This window comes from Rhinolophus ferrumequinum, chromosome 18 (assembly GCF_004115265.2).
Source record: "Rhinolophus ferrumequinum isolate MPI-CBG mRhiFer1 chromosome 18, mRhiFer1_v1.p, whole genome shotgun sequence".
Taxonomy (NCBI): Eukaryota; Metazoa; Chordata; class Mammalia; order Chiroptera; family Rhinolophidae; genus Rhinolophus; species Rhinolophus ferrumequinum.
This window is the reverse complement of record NC_046301.1, coordinates 59,598,099-59,620,031: the sequence shown is the minus strand read 5'-3', so window position 1 is coordinate 59,620,031 and position 21,933 is coordinate 59,598,099. Positions and strand designations below refer to the sequence as shown.

General features: G+C 53.5%; 2 protein-coding genes and 1 long non-coding RNA gene across 3 annotated transcripts in view; 2 read left to right on the top strand and 1 right to left on the bottom strand.

Moving 5' to 3' along the window:
* Window positions 1-10,955, top strand: part of ATCAY (ATCAY kinesin light chain interacting caytaxin) — a 29,315-nt gene extending 18,360 nt beyond the window's left edge. Inside the window, exons 9-13 of the mRNA XM_033134389.1 lie at window positions 2,578-2,676; window positions 3,417-3,452; window positions 5,294-5,365; window positions 6,556-6,588; window positions 8,298-10,955. Coding sequence (XP_032990280.1) covers window positions 2,578-2,676; window positions 3,417-3,452; window positions 5,294-5,365; window positions 6,556-6,588; window positions 8,298-8,307 — 250 coding nt within the window. The 3' untranslated portion in view covers window positions 8,308-10,955. The remainder of the gene's footprint in view (window positions 1-2,577; window positions 2,677-3,416; window positions 3,453-5,293; window positions 5,366-6,555; window positions 6,589-8,297) is intronic.
* Window positions 198-21,798, bottom strand: LOC117037876 (uncharacterized). Its single transcript, XR_004425595.1, has 3 exons — window positions 21,436-21,798; window positions 19,825-19,827; window positions 198-1,079 (listed from the first exon to the last, which is right to left on the bottom strand). It is a non-coding gene; the product is annotated as an uncharacterized LOC117037876 (long non-coding RNA).
* NMRK2 (nicotinamide riboside kinase 2) lies at window positions 12,834-17,131 on the top strand. The gene is made up of 7 exons (XM_033134390.1): window positions 12,834-12,984; window positions 14,611-14,701; window positions 15,260-15,308; window positions 15,393-15,549; window positions 16,006-16,077; window positions 16,426-16,532; window positions 16,803-17,131. Exons 1-7 carry the CDS (start codon window positions 12,959-12,961, stop codon window positions 16,886-16,888), a joined length of 588 nt encoding a protein of 195 aa, XP_032990281.1. The 5' UTR covers window positions 12,834-12,958; the 3' UTR covers window positions 16,889-17,131.
* Window positions 21,799-21,933: the final 135 nt, after the last annotated feature.

Here is a 21,933-nt window from a genome sequence, read left to right as displayed (position 1 = left end):
TTACAGTGAAAGGACGACGATTACAATCGTCAAAAAGGAAAAGGCTCCTGGAGCCCAGAAGACACCACAAGAGAGCTTCCAGTTGTCCCCTTCCAAAAGCCCTAAATTCTCCCAGCCAGGACATGTGACATGTGCAAGTATTGCCAAGCAGGAAGGTCACCTTGGTGCAAACCTTGGTTTTCACTGGGGCTTAGCCACATTGGGATGGAGCACCGTGTAGCTGACCTTAGTTACTCAGTCTCCAGCCACTCGGGAGGTCAAACTGATAGGACGTGGCCCAAGACCCCACCATAAATGACACTGTTAGCATAGACTGCGTGGCCAGGCGCAAGGCCCCAGGTAACCCTAGACTCTCTCTCTTACTAGGCAAGACGATTCTCAGTTTCCAGGTGACCTCCCACGAGTATTCACAGCCAGTTCTTTCTTTGTCACGTACAGGGTTTGGGCATCCAAGCCTGCTGAGCTCACCTTTTACTGCACAATGTAGAAGCATCCAGAGAAACAGAGCAAGGAAGACAAAATCAGGCACTAACTGCCCTAGGCAATCACATAAAAATGGAATGTACATTTAATTTAAGGTCACTCCAAATACCGAATTGAAGGGAGATCCCAGTTAAGAATCTGTGAGGAGTTTAAGAGACGTGGCCACACTTTGCTTTAAGAGACACTCACAGATGTTGGGCTCTTCGACCTTTTTCCCATGTGGGAGGCCAACAGACAGACTGGCTGGCGAGTGTGCATGCATGCACTTCTTGGTGGTTCTGTTTCTTTTTCTTTTCTTGAGTAAACCATTTATTTTGGTGGGGGAAAAAAAAAAGAGACACTCACAGTGTGAACGATTTGAAAGGAGGCAACTTCAGGTGCTCTGTGCACAAGGTTTCCTAAGACTAGCGAAATCAGGTAAATAATACACTAATTATGGCTCATTTGTCTAATGAGGAATCCACCAGGCAAAACCGTGAGCGCGCGCTTAGGCCTCACAGTTCTGCGCTGTCTTCAATATCCCTTCATTCGAGGCAGATGCTTCTCTCACTTGTGGTTGCTTTTCCCATGGCAAATTCTGAGGGTCTCGTTTTCAGCTTCCAAAGAAAAGAGGGAGAGGGGAGAGAAATGTCTCCATTTAAAAGCCAAGGAAAGTAGAGATGGATTCTGAGCTGCCATCCAGCCCTGAGAGTCTGTGATTGCGACTCCAGGGAAATCCCAGTGTGTCCCAGGCTGATCTAAACGTTGGGAATGTCCTCGCCCTGGACTGGATTTCCCCCTCCGGACACCCCCACTCCCCAACAGGAAACAGAAAGCTGGGCCCACAGGCAGACAAAGATTGGTCACAGCAGAGATTCGGGGGTCATTTCAGTAACGGGCGTGGCGGGTGTGATCACATCATCGGCGTGATGTGACTTTCACCTGTATTTACAGAGCAGTGCTCAGAGCAGCAGGGGTTGGCTCTGGGCACCACAGAAAACCTTCCTAACAAATCTGATCGGTCCACCCAGAGCCCTCTGGACCCGGCCACGTTCAGGTACAGAGTGGACAACCCAGATGAGACAGGCGGGGCACAATTCCTGCCCGTTGTCTGATAGTCACACCCTGTCTGTTCTCCCTTTACCCATCTGTCATGCCAACTGGAGGGAGACCTCGTGCTCTGAGAATAATTTTTTCATAAAAAAGTAAATTAGAACTGCATGAAAGCAATTGGAATTGTTTATTCCAGTCCACATGGCCACTTGGTGCCTCTCCTTGGGAAAAGTCTGTCACCCCCTAATCAGTTACCATTGGCCTCTGCTGAGTAACTGCTTGATTTTTCCATTTATAGACCCTGTAAGCTGAGCGTCATGTGTCTCCTTTTGCACTGGATGCCGGAAAGCTTGAGCCGAATTTTCATCTAATCTCTAAAAATAGATATAAAACTTCTTGACACACTCTTGTAGATGTTTTGCTCTATCTTACCTTTTTTTTTTACTGCTATTTGATTGTTTTCTTATTCATTGGCCTATTATATTCTCTTGGCCTTACATTTCTCATTGTTAAGAAATTTTATTTTCCCTTGAAAAAAGTTTATTTTACATATCACCAAAATTAGGTTTGAGTTAATTTTTTTTTTTTTTTAAATAACCGTGAGTTCAAAGCAACGTTCTGGTGACAAAGCACCATGTGGTATCAGACAACCTGAATACGGGTTTATACAGGAACAAGCCATTCATCCTGAAAGAATGCAGAGTGAATCAGAGTGCCACGTGTGCCTTTCTTGTGCCCAAATGACTACTGGTGTTGTCCCAGGCAGTGACGAGAGTGCCAGGGAAGCATTCTAGGGGAAATTAACGCAGAGAGGGAGGTGGAGAGACGGCCTAGAGTCTAGCAGAATCTCTTACCTCTCTGTCCCCTTTAAACAAGTGCGTCAGCTTAGCGGGGATCAGGGTCGGACCCCGGGCTCTGCTCTGTCCACCCCACTAGGGGCGGAGGGAGGAGGCTGGGATTGGGAGGGGAGGGAGCTTTGAGCAAAGGTGCTCGTGACATCCTGGAATTGGTTCTGTGTGTGTCCTTCTGGTCCTGGGCAACCTCCCCTCCTTCTCCTACCAGCGTCAAGTTCATCAACAAGATCCAGTATGTGCACAGCTTAGAAGATCTGGAGCAGCTCATCCCCATGGAACACGTGCAGATCCCAGACTGCGTGCTACAGTAAGTGTCCCGGGCCCTGCGAGCACGCCCACCTAACCCTCAAAGCCGCCAGGGCTCCTCGACTACACATTCAGCTGAACAAGGCCCAGGAACCAGACATTGAGTGGGAGAGCAGCAGAACAGAGGGAAACACAGTGAAACAAGCACAGGTGACATTAGAGAATACAGTCAGCTGGGCACCTAGCGTAGTACAGGGCAGGGGCCAGCAAGCCATGGCCCACGGCTTGTTTTTATAAATAAAGTTTTATTGGCACACAGCCACACCCATCTATGGGTGGGCCATCTACGGCTGCTTTCAAGCTACAACTGAATTGAGTTGGTGTGACCAACACCGGCCTGCAAAGCTGAAAATATTTCCTCTCTGGCCCTTTATGGAAACACTTTGCCCTGATGGAGGGGTGTGCAGAACAACCCATGTCAGTGAGCGTGTTGCTTCAGAATGGCACTGTTCAATCTCTGAATCAGACAAAAAATACCTAGTGAGTCACTGGGATACACCAACAAAACATATTTCCTGCCCTGGGCCGGGGGCGGGGGTGGGGACTTGCAAAGCAGCAGGAGACACGAAAAGGCCAGCAGACTGTCAGCTCCGACTGTACTTTCTGCTCTAAAGCCTGGCATGTATTCAGAGATGACAGTGAGATTGTTTCTCTGTTCCCAAAAGGAAAGGAATTCCCAGGACAGTGTACCTACGGGGAAAGGAGGGCTGTGTCTGATATGCTCTTCCTTCTTTTCTCCAGGTACGAAGAGGAAAGGCTCAAGGCCAGAAGAGAAAGGTGGGTGCAGAGTGGCTATGGGGTGGGGGGCATACATGGGAGGCAGCCGGGGACTTCGTCTCAGCAGGGACCAATGTCATGCTCACACATGGCTCAAGGGCTTGGAATCAGACCTGGGTTCGAATCCAGGTTCCCCAACTTAGTCACAGAATGACATTAGGCAAATAGGAAGTTTACAATGACCTTGGGGGTTATTGCGAAAAATCAGAAACAGTGTAGCCCACTTGGCAAAAAGGTGGGCTCATGGTAATCATGATAATATTAAGTTCTCCCTTTACAGAGGGAACACAAGCTCCATACTCGACTGGACAGACCCAGACTCACCCCTCTAATACGTTCTTGGCTCATTTTTCATTAGTGTCGTAACCCCAAGCAGCACTCACAGACCTTCAGGACTATTCTTGTCCCACCAGTTATGAAGTCCTTATCCCAGTGCCTGGACACTTTCACATCCCCCACAAGAGCCAGGCAGGCCCAGGATCCCTAACAGCATGTCACAGCCCAGGAATCTGAGGCTCAGAGAGGGCAAGACACCTGCCCAAGGCCACACAGCAAATCTGTGAGAGAGTGGAGGCATTCAGTTTGTTGCAAGCATGTATCATTGCCTGGCCCTATGCTAGAACCAGGGACACGAGGCGACTAAGACAGAGTCCTGGTCCAGAGGGTTCTTTAAATGGTAAAGGAGAGGAACACCTCACCCAGTGAGGAAAGCGGGTCTTGGGGATAGGGTGAGGTGATGTCAGCAGATGAAAAATATAATGAGCAAAAGTCCAGCGGCTTTACGCACTGTCATTTAATGATGACAAAGGGCGGCATGGTGAGAGGTGAGGCTGGAGGGCAGGCAGGGTTCACGATCCGTGCCATTCGGGGATTTTTCCTCACTCCACCTAACTCTTCTCTCCGTCCTTTCTCCTACTTTCCTTTCTCCCTTCCCCCCTTTCCTCTTTCCTTCCACCTGTCTTTTTTTTTTTTCAATTTTCACTTGCAGTAAAATTCACATAACGTAATGTGCACCATCTTAACTACTTCTAAGTGCACAGCTCAGTGGCATTAAGCACACTCACACTGTCGTGCGACCGTCCCCACCGTCATCTCCAGAACCTTCTCATCTCCCCAAACTGACACTGTCCTCATTAATTAAACACTCACTGCCCTCCCCTCCCCCAGCCCCTGGCCCCACCATCTACTTCCTGTCACTATGAATCTGCCTCCTCTGGAGACCTCCTATGAGTGGGACCATTTTCCCACAGCGGCTGCACCATTTTCCATTCCCACCAGCAATGCACAAGAATTCCAGTTTCTCCACAACCTTGTCATTATTTGTTACTTGCTGTTTTGTGATTATAGCCATCCCAATGAGTATGAAGAATAGTGTCTGTCTTTCCTTTTCTGTCCCTCCTTCCTTCCTTCCCTCCTTACCCCCTTTCTGTCTCTCGTTATACTCCTTCCACCTCCCAAGTCTTAGCTATGAACAGGAATAGAGACATAAACAACACAAGCAGGGTGCCCACCTTCTGGAATCATAGCACAGGGGGCGACAGCGTCCATGGAGCACGTGCGAAAATGCCTCTCCAGTGATGAGCTGAGATAAATGCTCCCAAGGAATGGTTCAGGGTCTTTCCCCGTCCCCTGTCACCGCTCATGCCCCCTTTCTCACAGCTGCCTCATCTTCATGAACCCCTGGGTGATCATTTCTTTCCACTTCTGGGGCCCAGCACTTCCTGGGGGCAGCTAAGGCCTCTGCAAACTGCCCTCAGGCCAAAGTGGACCCAGACCAGGGAGCCCAGAGCCCCTTGGTCCACAGCAGCTTGTCATCCCTCGTCACCTCTCTCTGTCCCCAGTGCGAGGCCGCAGCCGGAGTTCGTCCTGCCAAGGTCAGAAGAGAAGCCCGAGGCGGCACTGGTGGAGGACAGGTAAATACGCAGGTGACCAGAGGCGAGAGCTGACACCCACTGGGGGCTGCCAAGCCCACTGGAATGTCTCATAAAAGGGATCACAACGTTACCATGTTTTCATGGTCCTGATGTGATCAGGATGAAATGCAAACACCAGTATGGACCAGCCAGCATGAAGACTACTCCATCATAAGTGCTCGATGTCGGGGTTGTTCTTCCCTCCACCCTGAGCTGTCCCACACGGGGCGCACTGGTAGAGGCCGCTGTTTAAACTTACATGGATGGACAGTAACGGTCGCACTGGCCACATTTCGGGGCTCAGTGCTCCTGTCCTGAATGTCATGGACACAGACCCCGCCAATCATTGGTTGAAGGTCTGTGGACAGCGCGCCTCCAGGCCCTTCCCTTCTTCTGAGTTTTCCTCACTCATTTTTTTTTTTTAACTGAGGTGAAATTCACATACCATGCAATGAACCATTTTAAAGTGCATGATTCAGTGGCATTGAATGCATTCGCCATGTCAGCACCTCTGTCTGGTTCTAGAACATCCCATTAGCCCAGAAGGAGACCCCGTGCCCTTTAAGCAGTTGCTCCCATTCCCTCCCTCCCCATCCTTTTTTTTTTTTTTAAATCCAGCAAATGTCTACTTAAAATCTTCTAGAGCCTCGCCCTGGGATGTATGTAGACAAGCACAGCATGGCTCTGGCGCCCTCCCTTACCTCTGGAAGGCCCTCCCAACTTTCCTGTCTGTCGGGTCTGCCTCCTGCAGTTGACCTTTGTTGTACCCTCCTTCTCTACCCCTGAGCTCCCCAAGTGCAGTGGCTCCATCTCGGGACTGCCCCCTCTGCCTCCTGTATGTAGCACAGGCCAAGCACAGGGACCACGGGCAGCTAATGCTGCCAAAAGTTTGCTCTCAGATGAAGGTTCTTGCTTGTGACCTTTGTGCAAGTCCCCAGGGGTGGGTTTGGCCTCCCGGACCTGGTAGACCCCAAGCAACATTAGTGGCTTCATTTTGCGTTAGTGAAGGGCCTCAGCCTATCTCCTTATGACTGCCTGTCTGGCTCATTTGTTACGCAGCAGATACACACTGATACTTGCATTGTACCAGAGGAAGATGAAGCTGTGTCAGTCCTCATGGGACTCATAGCCAAATGCCAAGGCTCCCAACAGTAGGCAAATAATGCCAAGACGCCTTCTCTCTTCCACAGGTCTGCTCCAGTCACAGAAGATCAGGAAACAAGGTGGGTAGGAAGCAGGGCGATCTTGGAGCCTTTTCTTTGAGGTGTTCTAAGTGGAGTCCACCCTGAGACAAATGCCCCACGATTTATTGTTGTTGGTAGGGGTGTGGGGGGAACTGCACTAGGGAGTCTGGAAGTCAGCGGTTACCATGACAATAGGGCCTCTGGTGTGGCCAGGCATCCTGTCCTTGCACAACTCCAGGGGTTGTCATTGGCATGAAGCCCCAGAGCTGAGCAACATGGTAGCCGTGTCTCAGATGCCCACCTGGAGCCAGGCCCCTGGAAGTCCAGCATATAGCTCAGCCAAGGGCACACCGTCAGCCCACAGCTTGTCTCAGTGTTTCTGCCTGGTTCTGGATGCCAGAAAAAGCCTTATTTATATGTTGGGGTTCAGTGGTTTGCTGTAAGGACTCACAGACTCAGCAAAGCTGCTATGGTCGTGGTTATGGTTTATGATAGTGGAAGGACGGATACAGGTGAAAATCAGCAATAAGACAGCCCTTAATTCTCCCAGCACCAATGTGGGCAACACACAGGAAGTGTTGCCAACCAGGGATGCTCAGTTGAGCCTTGGTGTCCAGGTCTTTACTGGGGTCAGTCGCATATGCACCACTGATGGCCTACACGGTTGACCTTAGTCTCCAGCCCCTCCAGAGGTCAAACTGATACCCCCTCACTCTAAATCACATTGTTAGCATAGACTGTCTGACAGAATCCAAGGTCCCAGGGAAACCGAGACACTCTTATCAGGCAGGATATTCCCAGGGCTCAGAACTGGCCGCCCAGCAGCTGGGCAAGAGCCAGACCTTTCTTTGGAATGTGCAAGGCTGACTTTTGACCACACTCTCCTACAGATCCAGAACATGGCCTGGCCCCATGCCCTGATACTACCCAGGTGACCTAGGAAGCCCCAAGCTGAGAAATAAACATCAGCAATGGTCTTATGGCCAGGCCTGCCCTGGGGACACTAAGTAGAAGCAAGTTCTCGATGCATTTTTAAAAAGACCATTTCAATCCATGCTTTCTGCAGATGAGTTCACATCCACAGACATAAAACACAAAAGGAAATCATCCACCATGAGAAAAAGTCAGCAGATGCAACAGTCAACAGAATTAGACCCCCTCCTGGAGATCCTCACATAGAAATGATAAAATAAACATGTTTAAAATGATTAAAGACACACAAAAAGGAATTGTACGGAGTGATAGATGGATGGACAAAGGGGTTAGATAGATGGGTATGTGGGTGGGTGGATGGATGGATGGAGAGATAGACAAATGGAGGGATTCATGGATGGATGGGGCGTGGTGGGGTGGGTGGATGGAGAATGGATGGATTCATGGATGGGTTGGTGGGTAGGGGGATGAATGGATGGAGGGAGGGAGGGAGGGATTCTTGGATGGATAGATGGACGGATTCATAGATGGATGGAGGGAGGGATGGGGGTGGACGGGTTGAAGCTACCCTCCAGTCTGATTGAGGGTATCAGCGTCCAGGTCTGTTCTGCTGGGGCACCAAGAGAGAGGTCGCCTTCAGAACCACACTTGGAAGGTGGATAGCAAGAGGTAGACCTTAACAGGCAGGTGCTACTCTTGCTACTGAGGGTGCACCAAAGCCGGGTTCGATTATTTTGGATTCCACGCATATGGAACATTTTCCACTTTCTATAAAAACAATACTAATAACTTGTCCTGTGTTTCTCCCTCTCCAGCATGTCCTAAAGTGATGAGAAGAAGTACAGAGAAGAACATGAAAGAAAATTCCACATGCCAAGAAACCTCTGTCAGATACCCGCTGGCCCTGGATCTCATCCCCACCTCATCCCGAACCCCAGTCTTCGGAGAGTGCCTGTCTTCTCCACCCATCTCTGAAACCCAGCATCCTTTTTAGCTGCTTGAAAACATTTTTTTAAACGATGCTGTAGTAGTGCATTCTGGAAAAGGACCCAGTTCTCAGCCCTGCACTCATGAGCTCACAGCCAAGAAGGGAGAGAAGCACAGGGCGTGGCCTATGTGTCCTTGGTGGTCTCAGAGGCCCCTCCCACTGCACAAAGTCCTGGTTCAAGACCCTTCTCTTGCTTGTCACCTGACCCAGGTTGGAGCCACAGATGCCCACTGGCTTCCTGGCTGGGTCTGGAATTCATTCTTGTGCCTTTCCTCCCAGAATGGCCCCCACAACCCTGGACATCTGGCCGGGAGGCTCGGCCCCCCAGCGGGGCCATGCCCTGGGCATCTTCAACCTCATGGCTTTTCATTTGACTGGCCCCCTTCATCTCTTATGACACCCACCTCCTGTGGGAGCACTGGAGCCCACAGCACAAGTTGAGAGCCGCCACTAAACATCCTTGCCTCCAGCCCCCCTCAATCTAGAACTTTCTCAAGCCCCTTGAATGCGGATGCCATGCCACAGGGCAATCTGATCAATACCTCCTACTAAGGGAGTGAGCTGCTCCCACTTTTCTGATCCCCCCAACGCAGGGTTGGGATGTGCCCTTCGGGCTCCCACCAAGAGCAGAGACTGAGAAGGCAGCTCTGAAATAGACTTATCCTGGAAACACAGACAAGAAAAAAGGAAGATACAGGGTACTGGGTGTTCATTTTAGTGTTTCAAAGGTCACCTGGGAAAATACATCCCATAGACTGGATGCGACAGCCACCTGAGTTCAAAGGAGGCAAATTTCACTTGATAAAAGACAGACTTTTCTAATGTGGCCCAAATACCAGTCAGGTGGTCTCTAGAAGCAGTGAGTTCCCCGTCTCCAGAGGTATTTAAGAAAAGGCTGGATGGTGCTTGCAGAAAGTGGTCTCTGTATCCCCTCCAATCCTAAGAGTTTCTATTTCTATGAAATGAACAAAAGTTGAGTGGGTACATTCTTCAGGCCTCTCTTGCTGGCTCTGTGGCTGGCTTCTTCGCAAGGTTCAGTTGACCCACGCTTCAATGTGCAAGTATGAGGTTCTTGGCCTCAGCGGAAATGTCAAATGATTCTTGATCTGGGACGGCAAGGGAGTGCATTTGGCGCTATCCCAACAACAGGAGGCAGCCAGGGTGTTCAGTGCTGAGAAAAGGGATGCCCGTCGCTTTACCGAATGAGAGCGGGTCCTGCACCTGGAGAGAACGCCCCAGCCCCCGCGGCTCCCACCTTGAAACATGCCAGGCTTCTGAGTGGCTTTGGACCGGCATCTTCTGGGACTCAGCACTGCCCGTGAGGCCTGGACTTTTGGAGGCCTGCTGGGGTGTTTTTTAATCTGTGGTTCTGGTGTTTCCCAAATGTCAAATTAAGGGACAGGGATCCTGTTCCAGGCCAAGGGGAGTCACCTGGAGCCTGAGGCAGCAGAGATTGGTGGATGGGCCTCTCCAGGCTGCCTTCCAAAAGGCCCCTCCATCCCGGGCCCAAAACTCCAGTCCAGTGCAGGTAGCCGGCGCTGCTCACCTGAGACCAACATGTGGCCCCAAATGCCCCCAACTCCTCCCACCCCAGGAAATGCAATAGCTTCTGGAAGGCTGGTGCCTCGTTACAAGAAAAAGAGGAACCAGGGATAGGAACCGATTCATTCTATCCAATCGGACAATTACTGAGTGCCTGCATACAGAGGTGACAGACGAAGCGGCAGACCCCATCCAGCCCTCAAGGACTCTGAAGACTAAAGATTCTGGGCGCACAAGAAATTCCAGCAGGTTCACCGTGGCCCCCCTCCACCCCTCCGGACCACCAGCACCACAGGCAACGGGCAAGCGGAGCCCAGGACCCCAACTCAGCCACAGCAGCCCTTCCAAACAAAGAGAGACCCCTGGGGAGACTGTCTCCAGGCCGGCCACCTGTCACAGGTGTGAGTCGGTCCACTGCAAGTCTCCATCCAAACGGGGCCATGGAGTCCAGGACTGCTGCTACCCACACCCTCGGAAATAGGCTTTGTGAAAGATTTGAATCTGGGGGGCAGTTTTGGCCAAAATGCAAAGGACCCCTAAGTTGGGGTTTTCTCTTGTGACACACGGGGGAGTTATCAGTCCTGCCCCAAAGTCACAGTTCACGGGCTCATCCTTCCGACAGCAAGTTTTGCGATTTTTATAAGACAAAAACAACTCATTATGATTACTGTTGTGATGTGAAGACATCATTTCCATAAACTTTGGGGGATTTTTATGTGAAATAAAGTATAACTGAGAACAGAGGTTTGTTTCTTTTGTCCATTTTCAAGGGCTGCAGTGCTCGCCAGTCTTGGGCACCGTTCAGAGGAAAGAGCTTTAACGGGACGAGAGGGGGCACAGCTCAATGTCTTGGGTGACCTTGGGTGACCTTGGGCCATCACCTGTCTTTTGCTCCCATCTCCCATCTGTAGAATGGGGGCCCCTCTGGGTTATTCCCAAGGCCCCTTTCGACTGACTCTCTGTGCCTCAAGTCCATTTCCTGCCCCAACCCTTTTTGGAATCAAACCCAGTCAGCAGTTAATAATAATAATAATATTATTATTATATTATTATATATTTACATAATTATATATTACTTTAATCATTATGGTATTGTTATAAATATATTATCATCATTATTACTATTGAAAGGGAAAGTTCTATTTACTCTACACTCACACCAACACTTCTGACACCAAATGTGGGGGGCTTTGCCCCACACCAAGCAATTCTCCACTCCTCGGCAGACACCAGCTGGTGTCCTACAATTGGACTCAGTCCTGACGCACTATCCCTGGAGTCGGCACAGACCCCACAGGTTAAGGGCTCAGCCCCACAAGATTATCCCCACATCAGACACCAGTTGAAAGTAGTGGGTCCCCAGGATACCCACAATTTTGTCCCACTTGGCAACACATCAGGGCTTCCTACATCCCCACACACACATTTCACTTTCGATCATTTGCTACCGCAGCTCACAGAACTCAGGAAAACAGTTTACTTACTAGATTACCAGTTTATCATAGAGGTTATAACTCAGGAACAGCCAGATGGAAGAGATGCAAAGGTGCATAGGGCATGGTGTGGGGACGGGCTCAGAGCTCCATACCCGCATCTCCCTCCCAGCATGTGGACACGCTCGCTCACCCAGAAGCAATCCAGACCCCTTCATTTAGGGATTGTTGGCCTTTGGTGACTGACCTAAGCCCCACTCCTCTGAAAGCTCCATCCTCTAACCCCACTCTGGTTCCCTGGCCACCAGCGCCCATCCTGTGGTTAGAGGGACTTTGCAAAGTCACCCCACTAGTACAATTCAGGTGTGGTTCAAAAGGCTTCTTATAAATAGCAAAAGACATTTATTTCATCTTCAGTGCTCTGGAGATTCCAGGAACCAAATATTATGACAAAAGATACTCCCTTGCACCACTTAGGAAATGGTTTTAGGAGGTTGTGGCTGGGAGCTAGGACTAAGACCAAATATATATTTGTTATAAATCTCAATATCACAGTTATAATAACAATAATAACAGCTTGTGCCCAACCATACAGTCCCCATGTTACCGAGGGAAGACTGAGCACAGAGATGTCACATGGCTCAGCTGAGGTCACACAGGACCATCGAAGGGCTGTTCCCCTCGTATAGTTGGGTAGAGTCTCCAGTCCAGATGTGTGTCCCAGCTCCGTCAGGAAGCGGCTATTTGAATTTGGGTGACTGCGTCCCTCAGCTTCCCGGGGCACCAGACCAGGGGCCACCAGTATGGTCATACCCCACCCCAGGCCTCTGAGGGGCACGAGGCCAAACCTGGTGACTCCTTCAGGCCTCACGTGGGCACTCAGTGAACAGCCCCCGGTGTCACGCTGAGAGTTTCTGGCAGGGCCAGGTCATCAGAGTACAGCTATCTTGGCACTCACCGTTTTGGACCTTAATTCCATCTTGGCTGCAGCCCCCTTGAAAAGGGAAGTTCCCGTGGTGGGTAGGGGCTGGTGCTTGCTACTCGTGTGTGACGGGGCAGGGAGAGTTCCGTTTCCTCAGCACCATCAGAAACCAGTCTTAATGTCAGGGTCAGGCCAGGGGACACACTGGGCATGATATTTTTAGGGAGGGAAGATGTGTGGTGCCATCTGCCCTGTGGGCAGTCTGGCTAGGAGAGGGGAGGAGGAGGAGGGAAGAGGCAGCTGGGGTGACATCTACCCGTACCCCCCCATCCTGCTGGCCCGTGACTAATTTAGGCAAAAGGCAACGTGGAGCTATTTCCATCTGATGGAAATGTGCCCCCACCCCGGGGGCTGCGCTGCCCATAGGCCGAGGGCCGCCTCCCCTGGGGTGGCCTCCGGGCTGCCATGGTCTATAAAAGTGCCAGGTTTTCTCAATGAAGCTGGGACACAGCTCACTGAGGGGTGAGACCCAGCGGGGTGCCTGGGAGTAGGCAGGCCCAGTGCAGTCCCCTGCCAGCCCTCCACGCAGAGATGAAGTACATCGTGGGCATCGGAGGGTGAGTGGCCCCACGGGGACGAAGGCACAGGGGAGCATCCAGAAGAGGCCACGGAATGAATGGAGGGTTTCCTGGTGCCTGGGTGGCAGGGGCCCACCACCCAAGGCCTGAGTCTGGGGAGGGGTCTCTGCTGGACTCCCGCAGCAGGGACAGCGGGCTGGGCGCGGGGGGCCCAATTTTAATATTTCCAAATGGAAATCACTTTTCCCCACTATATTCCACGTAAACCAAAAATCAGTGGGGACGGAAGACTTTAGAGAGCTCAGGCTGATTCTCCTAACAGGCTGGGGCCAGTCCTTGAGGGCAGGGAACAACCTACCCTGAGGCAGACACGTGGGTGGGTAGGGTGGGGACCCCCAGAATCACATTCTGTGCGACTGTGTGTAGCACCTGCCCGACAGGGGCCTCCCTCCTCCCGGGATTTCAATCTCCGTTTTATTACCAATAGCCAGGTCTTTTAAGATAATGCTGGGAAATGGCTAACCATTACTTTGTTTTGTGCACCTAAAACTAATATATATAAAAAAAGGAAAAACAAAAAGAAAGGTAACGCTGGGGAAGCCTTTCACCTACGCAGGGCGGGCTTGGGAGCACGGACGTCCCACCCAGGCAGTCGCCCTGGACCCTTCCCGTGTTTGGTTTAAGGCTCTGCTGGCCCCCATTTGAAATTCCTAATAAATTTGAAGGAGGGCTCCAACCTTTCCTATGTGCAGGGCCCTGCAAATTCCATAGCCACGCTGAGCATAAGATGTGCCTTTTAGTGACAACCCAAATTAATGTTCAGGGTCTTCCCCTGCCCCCCCTCGATGTAGGGTGTCCCCTTTCCCATGGGCCCCTTTACTTGGCTGCAGCTTTCCCCTGTTCCACACCCAGCTTTCTGCCCCTGGTTCCTGGAACAGGGACAAGTCAAAGGGCACTCTTCCAGAAAGGTCTGACCGTCATCCTTCTGTGTCCTTCCTCGGCTCCAGGAGTCCAGAGTGTTGTTCCCTCTGCCCCAGGCCGACCACCCGTCCTGCTTTTCTTGGCACTGAAGGGTCCCTGACATCTGGGACTTCTGGTGCTAAAAGCAGAGATATCCTCAGCAAACCAGGGCGAGTTGGTCAATTGCTTTTTGCCAATTGCTTTTCTTTCCCTTTTCCTTTTTTTTTTTTTTTTTTTTTTGGTCTTTTCTTGGCGACAACCATTTCATAGACTTGAGTGCCTCTTTCAGTTTTAAAACGAACTGCTGGTTTCTCCATTGCAAAATTTTTTCTCCCCCAGTTTGCACTTGTTTTACCATTTTTGCCTTAAAAAAATAAAGCCCCATGACAGCTAAATCATGCTTGGGTCTCACTTTCCTGGTCTGTAAAACTGGGTTTTGCAGACGCAGCTCCTGGGTTTGCGGTTGACAGTGAAATGATTCTAAGTCTAGGGTGGCCTGGGCCGGCTGAGAGCCGGTGTGAGCCGCTTCTGGCTATTTTCATACTTTCTGCCCCTTGTCTCTGCTTAGAGAAGCTTTCTCTGACCCTAGGCCAATAACAATATCCTCTTAGCTCTCTGGTTGATGTTCTGTGTTTTGTATTTGAGTCTGATTCCGGGGGCCCCTCGGCCTAGCCAGGCAGCCTCATGCGAGCACTGTCTCCACAGCGTGACCAACGGTGGCAAGACCACACTGACCAATAGCCTGCTCCAGGTGCTGCCCAACTGCTGCGTGATCCATCAGGATGACTTTTTCAAGGTGACCACCCTCGCCTGGGGATGGGGGAGCCGGCCCAGGCCACCCTGCCCTCTGCTGCCCACAGCCCGCACTGGCCAGGCAGCGGCCCCTCCCAGGTCGCCTTGGGCATTCTCACGTCCTAAGCACCTGGCACATTCGCACTGGACACCTGTTCCCCATTGGACTGAGGGGGACACCGGTTCCCAGAGTGGGGGTGCCACCAGGCCAGCGCCAATGTGCCTCCTGGGCCCTTTCTCCCTCTGTACCTCCACTTTCCCATCTGCAAACTGGGCTCTGAGTCAGCCCTCCATGCTTTGTAGCAGGTAATGGGTGTGAAGTCCTGTGGCCAGAGTCACAGGGCAGGGGAGAGGAGTGTTCCAGTGCTCACCTGAAGCCCCTACACTGCCCGGCACCTTGGAACCTATAAGCATTGACTGCAGAGGGATGGGGCAGGACCCCAGGCCCCTCACTGTGGGCTCTCCAGGTACCCAGGGGCCCACAAGGGTCTGTCACTCCAGGGTGGCAGTGAGGTGGGAAGGTGGGCAACTGAGTCCCAGGGTCCGGTCTCCTCTGTTTCAGCCCCAAGACCAAATCGCAGTTGGGGAGGACGGCTTCAAGCAATGGGATGGTAAGGACGGCCCGCGGCCCCGCGCCCCCTGCCCCCTCTGCCCCCTCCCACGGCCCCGCTGAGGCCCACTCTCCCCTCCCCCAGTGCTGGAGTCCCTGGACATGGAGGCCATGCTGAGCACCGTGAAGGCCTGGGTGAGCAGCCCCCAGAAGTTCGCACATGCCCATGGGGTCAGCGTCCAGCTGGACACCTCAGACACCCACATCCTCCTTCTGGAAGGCTTCCTGCTATACAGCTACAAGTGAGCAGCTGTGGTTTGCATCCCAGACAATCTGGCCCTCCAGGGTCACTGAGTCTCTATTTAGAAGTCGGGGGCAGAGCTGGACCTCAGCTCAAGGATCTGGGGCAAACACTCCTGCTTCTTGGGGAAACTGAGTCCTCCTTCCAGAACCTCATCCTCCCTCAGGCAAAGTAGGAGGCTGGACTGGACCCCTGGCCCCACTGTGTGACCCTGGGCAAGATATCCTACCCCTCTAGGCCCGTCCAAACTGGGGGCTGCTGGGGGACGTTTGTGGGCATAGCGGAGACTGACCGACGCTGGTCCCCGCCCTGACCCCTAAACCAGCTGGCCCAGACCCTCCCACTCCAGCCCTCATGGCCCTGCAACGAGGCTGGAGGCCAGGACCGTGGGGCTGTGCCCTCTGACCCCCAGTGAAAGCAGGCCCATGGCACTGACCTTGTCCCCCATCCCCGCCAGGCCCCTGGTGGACTTGTACAGCCGACGGTACTTCTTGACTGTTCCCTACGGAGAGTGCAAGTGGAGGAGGAGGTGAGCCTAGAGGCCCTGTCTGGATTCCCAGATGGAAAGCGATGATGCCCACGGGACCCAGGCCACACAGAAGCCACAGGCTGGCAGGCAGCAGACACTGTTCCAGAAGCCCCAACCTGGGGCCAGAGGCATGGCCCACCCATGCCCTGCCCTGGGCATCTCCCAGGCCCATGGAGTGAAAATGCCAGAAGCTAGGGAGGGCACCCAGACCCCAGCCGGGGCCCCTGACTCAGTGAGGTCCCCTTTCTCACTGGTGTTATCCCTGAGTTCAAGTCCCCAAGGCTCTGCTCATGGCACCACCCATGGGCGACATGGGCATCACGCATTCTTGTCTCTCTCTCTCCCCAGTACTCGAAGCTATGAGGTGCCCGACCCACCAGGCCTCTTTGATGGTCACGTGTGGCCCATGTACCAGAAGTATAAGCAGGAGATGGAGGCCAATGGCGTGGAAGTGGGTAAGCCTCTGAGTAGGATGAGGCCTAGCCCAGGGGACCCTGAGCCCAGCCTCTCCACATCGGGACCATTTGGGGAACCCAGAAGTCCCTCCTCGAATCGTACTACCAGTCCCGCTTGCTTTTGGCCCCAGAGGCTGTTCTATTCCAGTAGCCTGACTCTGTTGGTCCATTTCCTCCCGACCCAGCAGTCTGCCTGTCTCCCTGGAGCTGGCTGGCTGCCTCCTGGTAGCCCAGCCATTTCACCCTTGACCATGGCCTTTCTGATTTCAGTGTACCTGGATGGCATGAAGTCCCGTGAGGAGCTCTTCCACCAGGTCCTGGAAGACATTCAGAACTCGCTCCTGAACCGCTCCTAGGCGTGGCTGGGGGAGGACGGGCCCAGCCCTGCGCTGCAGGGACCCACATACGATTCTGGCCACTGTATGGCCAGGCTGGTGGCGTGACCATTTCCCTTTGGGGACATCTGTACATACAAAAGTGGGGGCCCCATTCACAGCTCAGCATCTCGGGGCCCCAGGACCCCGCCCCAGGAAGCCTCTGTAAACTCACAGCAGCTTAAGTATTAAAGTCAGTCCTGTTTTTTTTTTAACCACTGGCGTCCAGCCTGTTGTGTTTGAGGAGCTGAAAGGGACCCTCCTATCCCCTCTCCTTGGATCACTGGTGGCCTCTGGGTTTCACTAAGAGCTCTGGCAGTTAGTCTCCACCTGTTGGACCCATGTAGACATGACCCCAGGGGCTACGTGGGGGTCCTTGGGGCCGCAGTTTCTCCAGAGAGGAAATTTCCTGCTAACTTTCAACAGATGGCCCAGAGCAGGGGCTGGGAAGTCGCAGCCTGAGGGCGCCCAGCTGTTGGCTGCGCCCTGTCCCTAGCATGTCCCTTCTCTGTGGTTGGAGCTGATACCTACTCAGTGGGGTTATTGGGAAGTTTTCATGACCCAGGATGCTTGTAAAGGACACACTTCCTGTCCCAGGAACCACATTTCCCTGTTCCCTCCCCAAAGCCTCCATTGAAAGTTTTTTTACACCCATTTCGCGGAGAGGGAGACTCAGGCTCAGCAATGGCCGGTGGCTTAGCCGAGCTGGCACTTGAACTTGGGTCTCCCTAGACCCTGTTCTCTTTGCCCAAAGGAGTCTGGAAGGTCTGATGAGACCAGATCCCTGGGAGTTGGGGGCAGGGCAGGTTCCCCTTGACCTGAGGTAATGCCCCACGGCCAGCTGTGGAGCTGTTGCTCCCCACCCTGCTCAGGCCACAACAGCATGAAAGCCCGTAGTCCAGTCAGGTTTGGACAAAGACAGTGAGCATTCACAAATTATGGAGAAAAAATAAAAGAAAGAACCAATTGCCATATAACCCAAGCAATTCCACTCTTAGGAATATCTCCAAAGAATTGAAAACGGGTGTCCAAACAAAAAACTTGTACAGGAATGTTCACAGCAGCATGATTCACACAGCCAAGATGTGGACACAGCCAAGAGTCTATGGACAAATGATGGACAAACACAGTGTGGCCCATCCACACACGGGAGTGTCACTTGGCTGTGAAAAGGAGGGAGGCGCTGCCACTCGCCACAGCGTGGATGGACCTGAGCACACGGGGCTTATGAGAGAAGCTGGACACACAAGGCCACACAGTGTGTGATTCCACTTATGGGAAATGTCCAGAACAGGCACGTCCACAGACAGGACGTGGGTTCGTGGTTGTCAGGGGCTGGGGGTGGGGGGAGTGATAGCTGATGGGGATGGGGCTTCTTCTTTTGGGGTGATGAGAATGTTCTGGAATTGGATAGAAGTGGTGGCTGGCTGCACAACATTGTGAGTGCAACTAAATGCACAGAGCTGTTGACTTAAAATGGTTATTTTATGTTATGGGACGTTCACCTCAATAAAAAGAAAAGGAAGGCGGGGAGGGAGGGACGGAGGGAAGGAGGGAGGGAGAGGTCAGGTCTGGGCACTGGCGTGATTCTGGGAAGGAGCCTCAGTCACAGGCCAGCATTTGCAGAGGGACACACAGGGCATAGGTGAAGCGAGGGCCCCACGGGCTTTCTTGCCGTATTTGCAGTCATCGGGAAAAGGCAATAGGGCAAGGAGTGTGGGTGCCCAGAGCCCTCACTCACCCCACAGCCCAGACAGCCCCCCTGCCCTCTTAAGTTTTCTGCAGGGGGCCTGTGGAGTAGGGGCCTGTGCTTGAAGGCCCCCAGCCCTCTGCCACAGAACAGGCTGGGCAGTGAGTCCCGTCCTACAAGCTCTGCTGCACCCGGGTTTGGGGTACCAGTCTGCTGCTCACTTCTTGTGCCCCAGCCCAGGAGCCTCCCGATTGGTCGGTCCACTGGGCAGCTGCCCTTTCTAAACACAGCCTCCCTGTGAGCAAAAAGCAAGCCAGCTGCAGTCACCGTGGCCCTTCTCCACTCCTGTGGCCTCAGGACCCAGCACAGAGCAAGACACAGGGACGAGCGCTAAGCGGATGGACAGGTGGGTGGATGGGACCGACAGATGGATGGTAGCAGAGCCGGGAGGACCCACGCGCTCTGGGCCTGGGGTTCATCCCGGGTACTTATTTCAGTAAAGGCCTCTCACGCTCTTTCGCCTGCCCTGAAGACCCCGTCTAGGCCACTAGTAGGGTGACCACCTTGTCCCAATTCACAGGGGACGTTCCCAGTTTTAGCACTGAAAGTCCTGAATCTCTGGGGACCCTCAGAACCAGGCACCCCAGCAGGGTTTAAGCCAGGTTGACGTGCCTGGGAACCCGGGCTTTTCACTATGCAACCCTCAGAGGTCCCTTCTGAAGCCATTCCTTCTGCCCTCATGATGGGGGTGGGGGGCCAGGTCCGAAGACCCCCTCCCAGATGATTGCATTTATTAGCTTTCCTTACAAATCTCACTTATTTTATTGATGTTAACTAAATTCTTTTGAAGAGAAAACTCTATGGCATTGGTGCCGATGGGAAAACCTAAATTTCCTGATATGCGTTAGAATGAAGCACATAACTACTGAAGTTAGAATGCCTGCCCACTTATCACCTAAAACTGGTCCCAGGGATACCTAGCGCTCAGCACCCCACCTTCCTGAAAACTTTCAAGGCCAAAAACAACCTCAAGGAAGGGGTTCTCAAGGGGTGATCCTGCCGCCGGGGATATCTGTGCTTGCCACCACTGGCAAAAACCACGCAATACATAGGATGGCCCCCCACAGAGATGACCCAGCCCCAGTGTCCAACTGCAGAGGGGACACCCTGTCCTGAGGACAGAGAACTGGCTTGAACCCCCATCCCCTGGAGGAGCTCCGAGTGGGACTTTCTATGCAGGGAAGGCCCCGGAAGGGGCTGAGGCCCAGGACAGGGACAGACCCTGACACCCCCCCATGTGCCTGCCGTCCCGTGGCTGACACCCTCCTGGGCCAAGTCATCCCCCCTCCTGAGGAACTTGGCCAGGCCAGGCCTGCCCGAGGCCCCCCCTTCCTTGGTCCCTGCAGGGCCCTGTTGTGCCAGGGATGCCACCCCATGGCGGAGGGGGGGTGCCTCTGCCTCAGAGTCGCTGGGGGCTGAGCTGGGTGGGCGGGACCCTGATGGGACCCTCACTGGAACCTGGCCCCTCTGCGGTTCCCTCAGTGACAAAGCCAATCTGAAGCCCCAAACCCGCTGGGAGAACTTACCCCCCGCCCAGCCCAGTGCAAACAGACATACAGACAGGTGACCTTTTATGCAAAGGGCCCCACTAGCACTCCCTGGCCCCGGGACTCTCACCCCACCAGCACTCTGTCCTGGTCCCTGCCCCAAACGTCCTTACAGCCATGGGGGGAGAGACACTGAAATCTGCAGCACCAATGGAGGTAGAGGCCCTGTGGGGGTCAGCCTGCAGCACCCGTCTCCCTGCCCCCCTTGTTTTTACTCTATTTCAGGACCAGCCCCCCCACACACACCCCAAGCATTTGCCACTCACATTAAGTAGCACTCAGCCAGCCCTCTTAATCAGCAGTTACTCTGCTGGCACCCCCACCCCCACACATGTCCCAGTAGGGCCAGAGCGGTCACTGCTGAAGGCTGCCTGACCTCGGGCTCCCGTCCTCCCAGCCGCCAGGCCCCTGAGGGGATGTCCTTGGGGACGGCTGGGGCAGTTGTCCACAGTGCCTGGGGGAGGACTGAGCTGACCGGGACCGACGGGTGTGGCTGACGGCCTCAGTCTGCCATATGCCCTCCACTGCCACCCAGAAGCCCTCCCAAATTCACCCAGCACATTCTGGTGGGGACCTGGGGGGACCCAAGAATGGTCCCATCTCCTCATTGTTCCCTTGAAGCTTCTCTGGCATTCAACAAAGTCACCAAACAACTGAGTTTCAGGGAGGGGAGGAAGCGGCAGGGGTCAGGCAGCTGCGAGAGCAGAGGTGTCTTGGGGTTTAGTCAGTGCAAACAGGGCTCATTCCAGATAGGCCTATAAGTACCCCCAGAAACGGACTTTCAAAATATAAAACCCCAGGGGGCAGGGGACACCAGGGGGTCTGGAGGCAGGGGTGGGAGCAGGGTAGTGAGGTAGCCCCGACCTCATTCCCCACCGTTTACTCCCCAAGGGGAGCCAGCGCTATGGCCACATCACCGCAAAACACACATGCATTCTGGGGTAGCCTGGCCCAGGGCGGGGGTCCCAGCTCTCTCCCCTCTAAGACAAAGAGAATTGAGGAAGACCCAGCTGCCTCCTCCTCCTCTTCCTCCTTCTTCCTCTTCCTCCTCTCTGCCCTCTTCCCCACTGGGACAGGCCCCCAAACCGCCTGGGACAGTTAAGTGCCACCAAGGCTGTGTTTCAGACGTCTTTTGCGTGGGGTATGTCATTTCGCCACTGTTCTGTGTCTCACTTTTCAGGCCGCCAAGTGGGGCCGGGCGGAGGGATGGGGGAGATGGTTTTGGTACTTACTTTTCTTTTTCTCTCACAACAGGGGGGCTAAAAGTCTCAGGGGCTGAAGGAGCCGTTGGGAGCCGGCAGGCCTGGCTTTATAGGAGCTGCCGGCCCTCCTGCCCCAGGACCTGGGCAGGCACAGCCTGGTTATTAATAGCGGCCACAGCTTTTTGCCCAAGTATGGTCAGGAGTGCGGCAGCTGTGGGCTGGCTGGCACCTGCTCTTGGTCACCGAGCCCGAGAAGATGGCACAGGGACTGTCTTCTGACCTACAAGAGACGGGAACGCTCTGCTCCACCCACAGTGTGATGGTGCTTCCTACACTGCAGCCTCCCGAATCTAACAAGACTCATGCTTCGGGGGTGCCCAGTGTGTGCTGGACCCCGACCACACCCTTTCCTTCCACCCTCGTGCTACCCTAGGAGGCAGACAGAAGCCTCCTCCCTGGGGAGGGGTAAGACTGGGCAGAGAGGGGGTGTGTTTGTGAAGAGCGGAGCCCAATCAGGCTGCGTTCAAA

Excerpts from the sequence above, each read along its gene's own strand:
- NMRK2 (XM_033134390.1), top strand. The coding sequence starts at position 12,959 with ATGAAGTACATCGTGGGCATCGGAGG. Across the intron at positions 12,985-14,610 it reads TACATCGTGGGCATCGGAGG|CGTGACCAACGGTGGCAAGA; the intron begins GTGAGTGGCCCC and ends CTGTCTCCACAG. Across the intron at positions 15,550-16,005 it reads TTCCTGCTATACAGCTACAA|GCCCCTGGTGGACTTGTACA; the intron begins GTGAGCAGCTGT and ends CATCCCCGCCAG.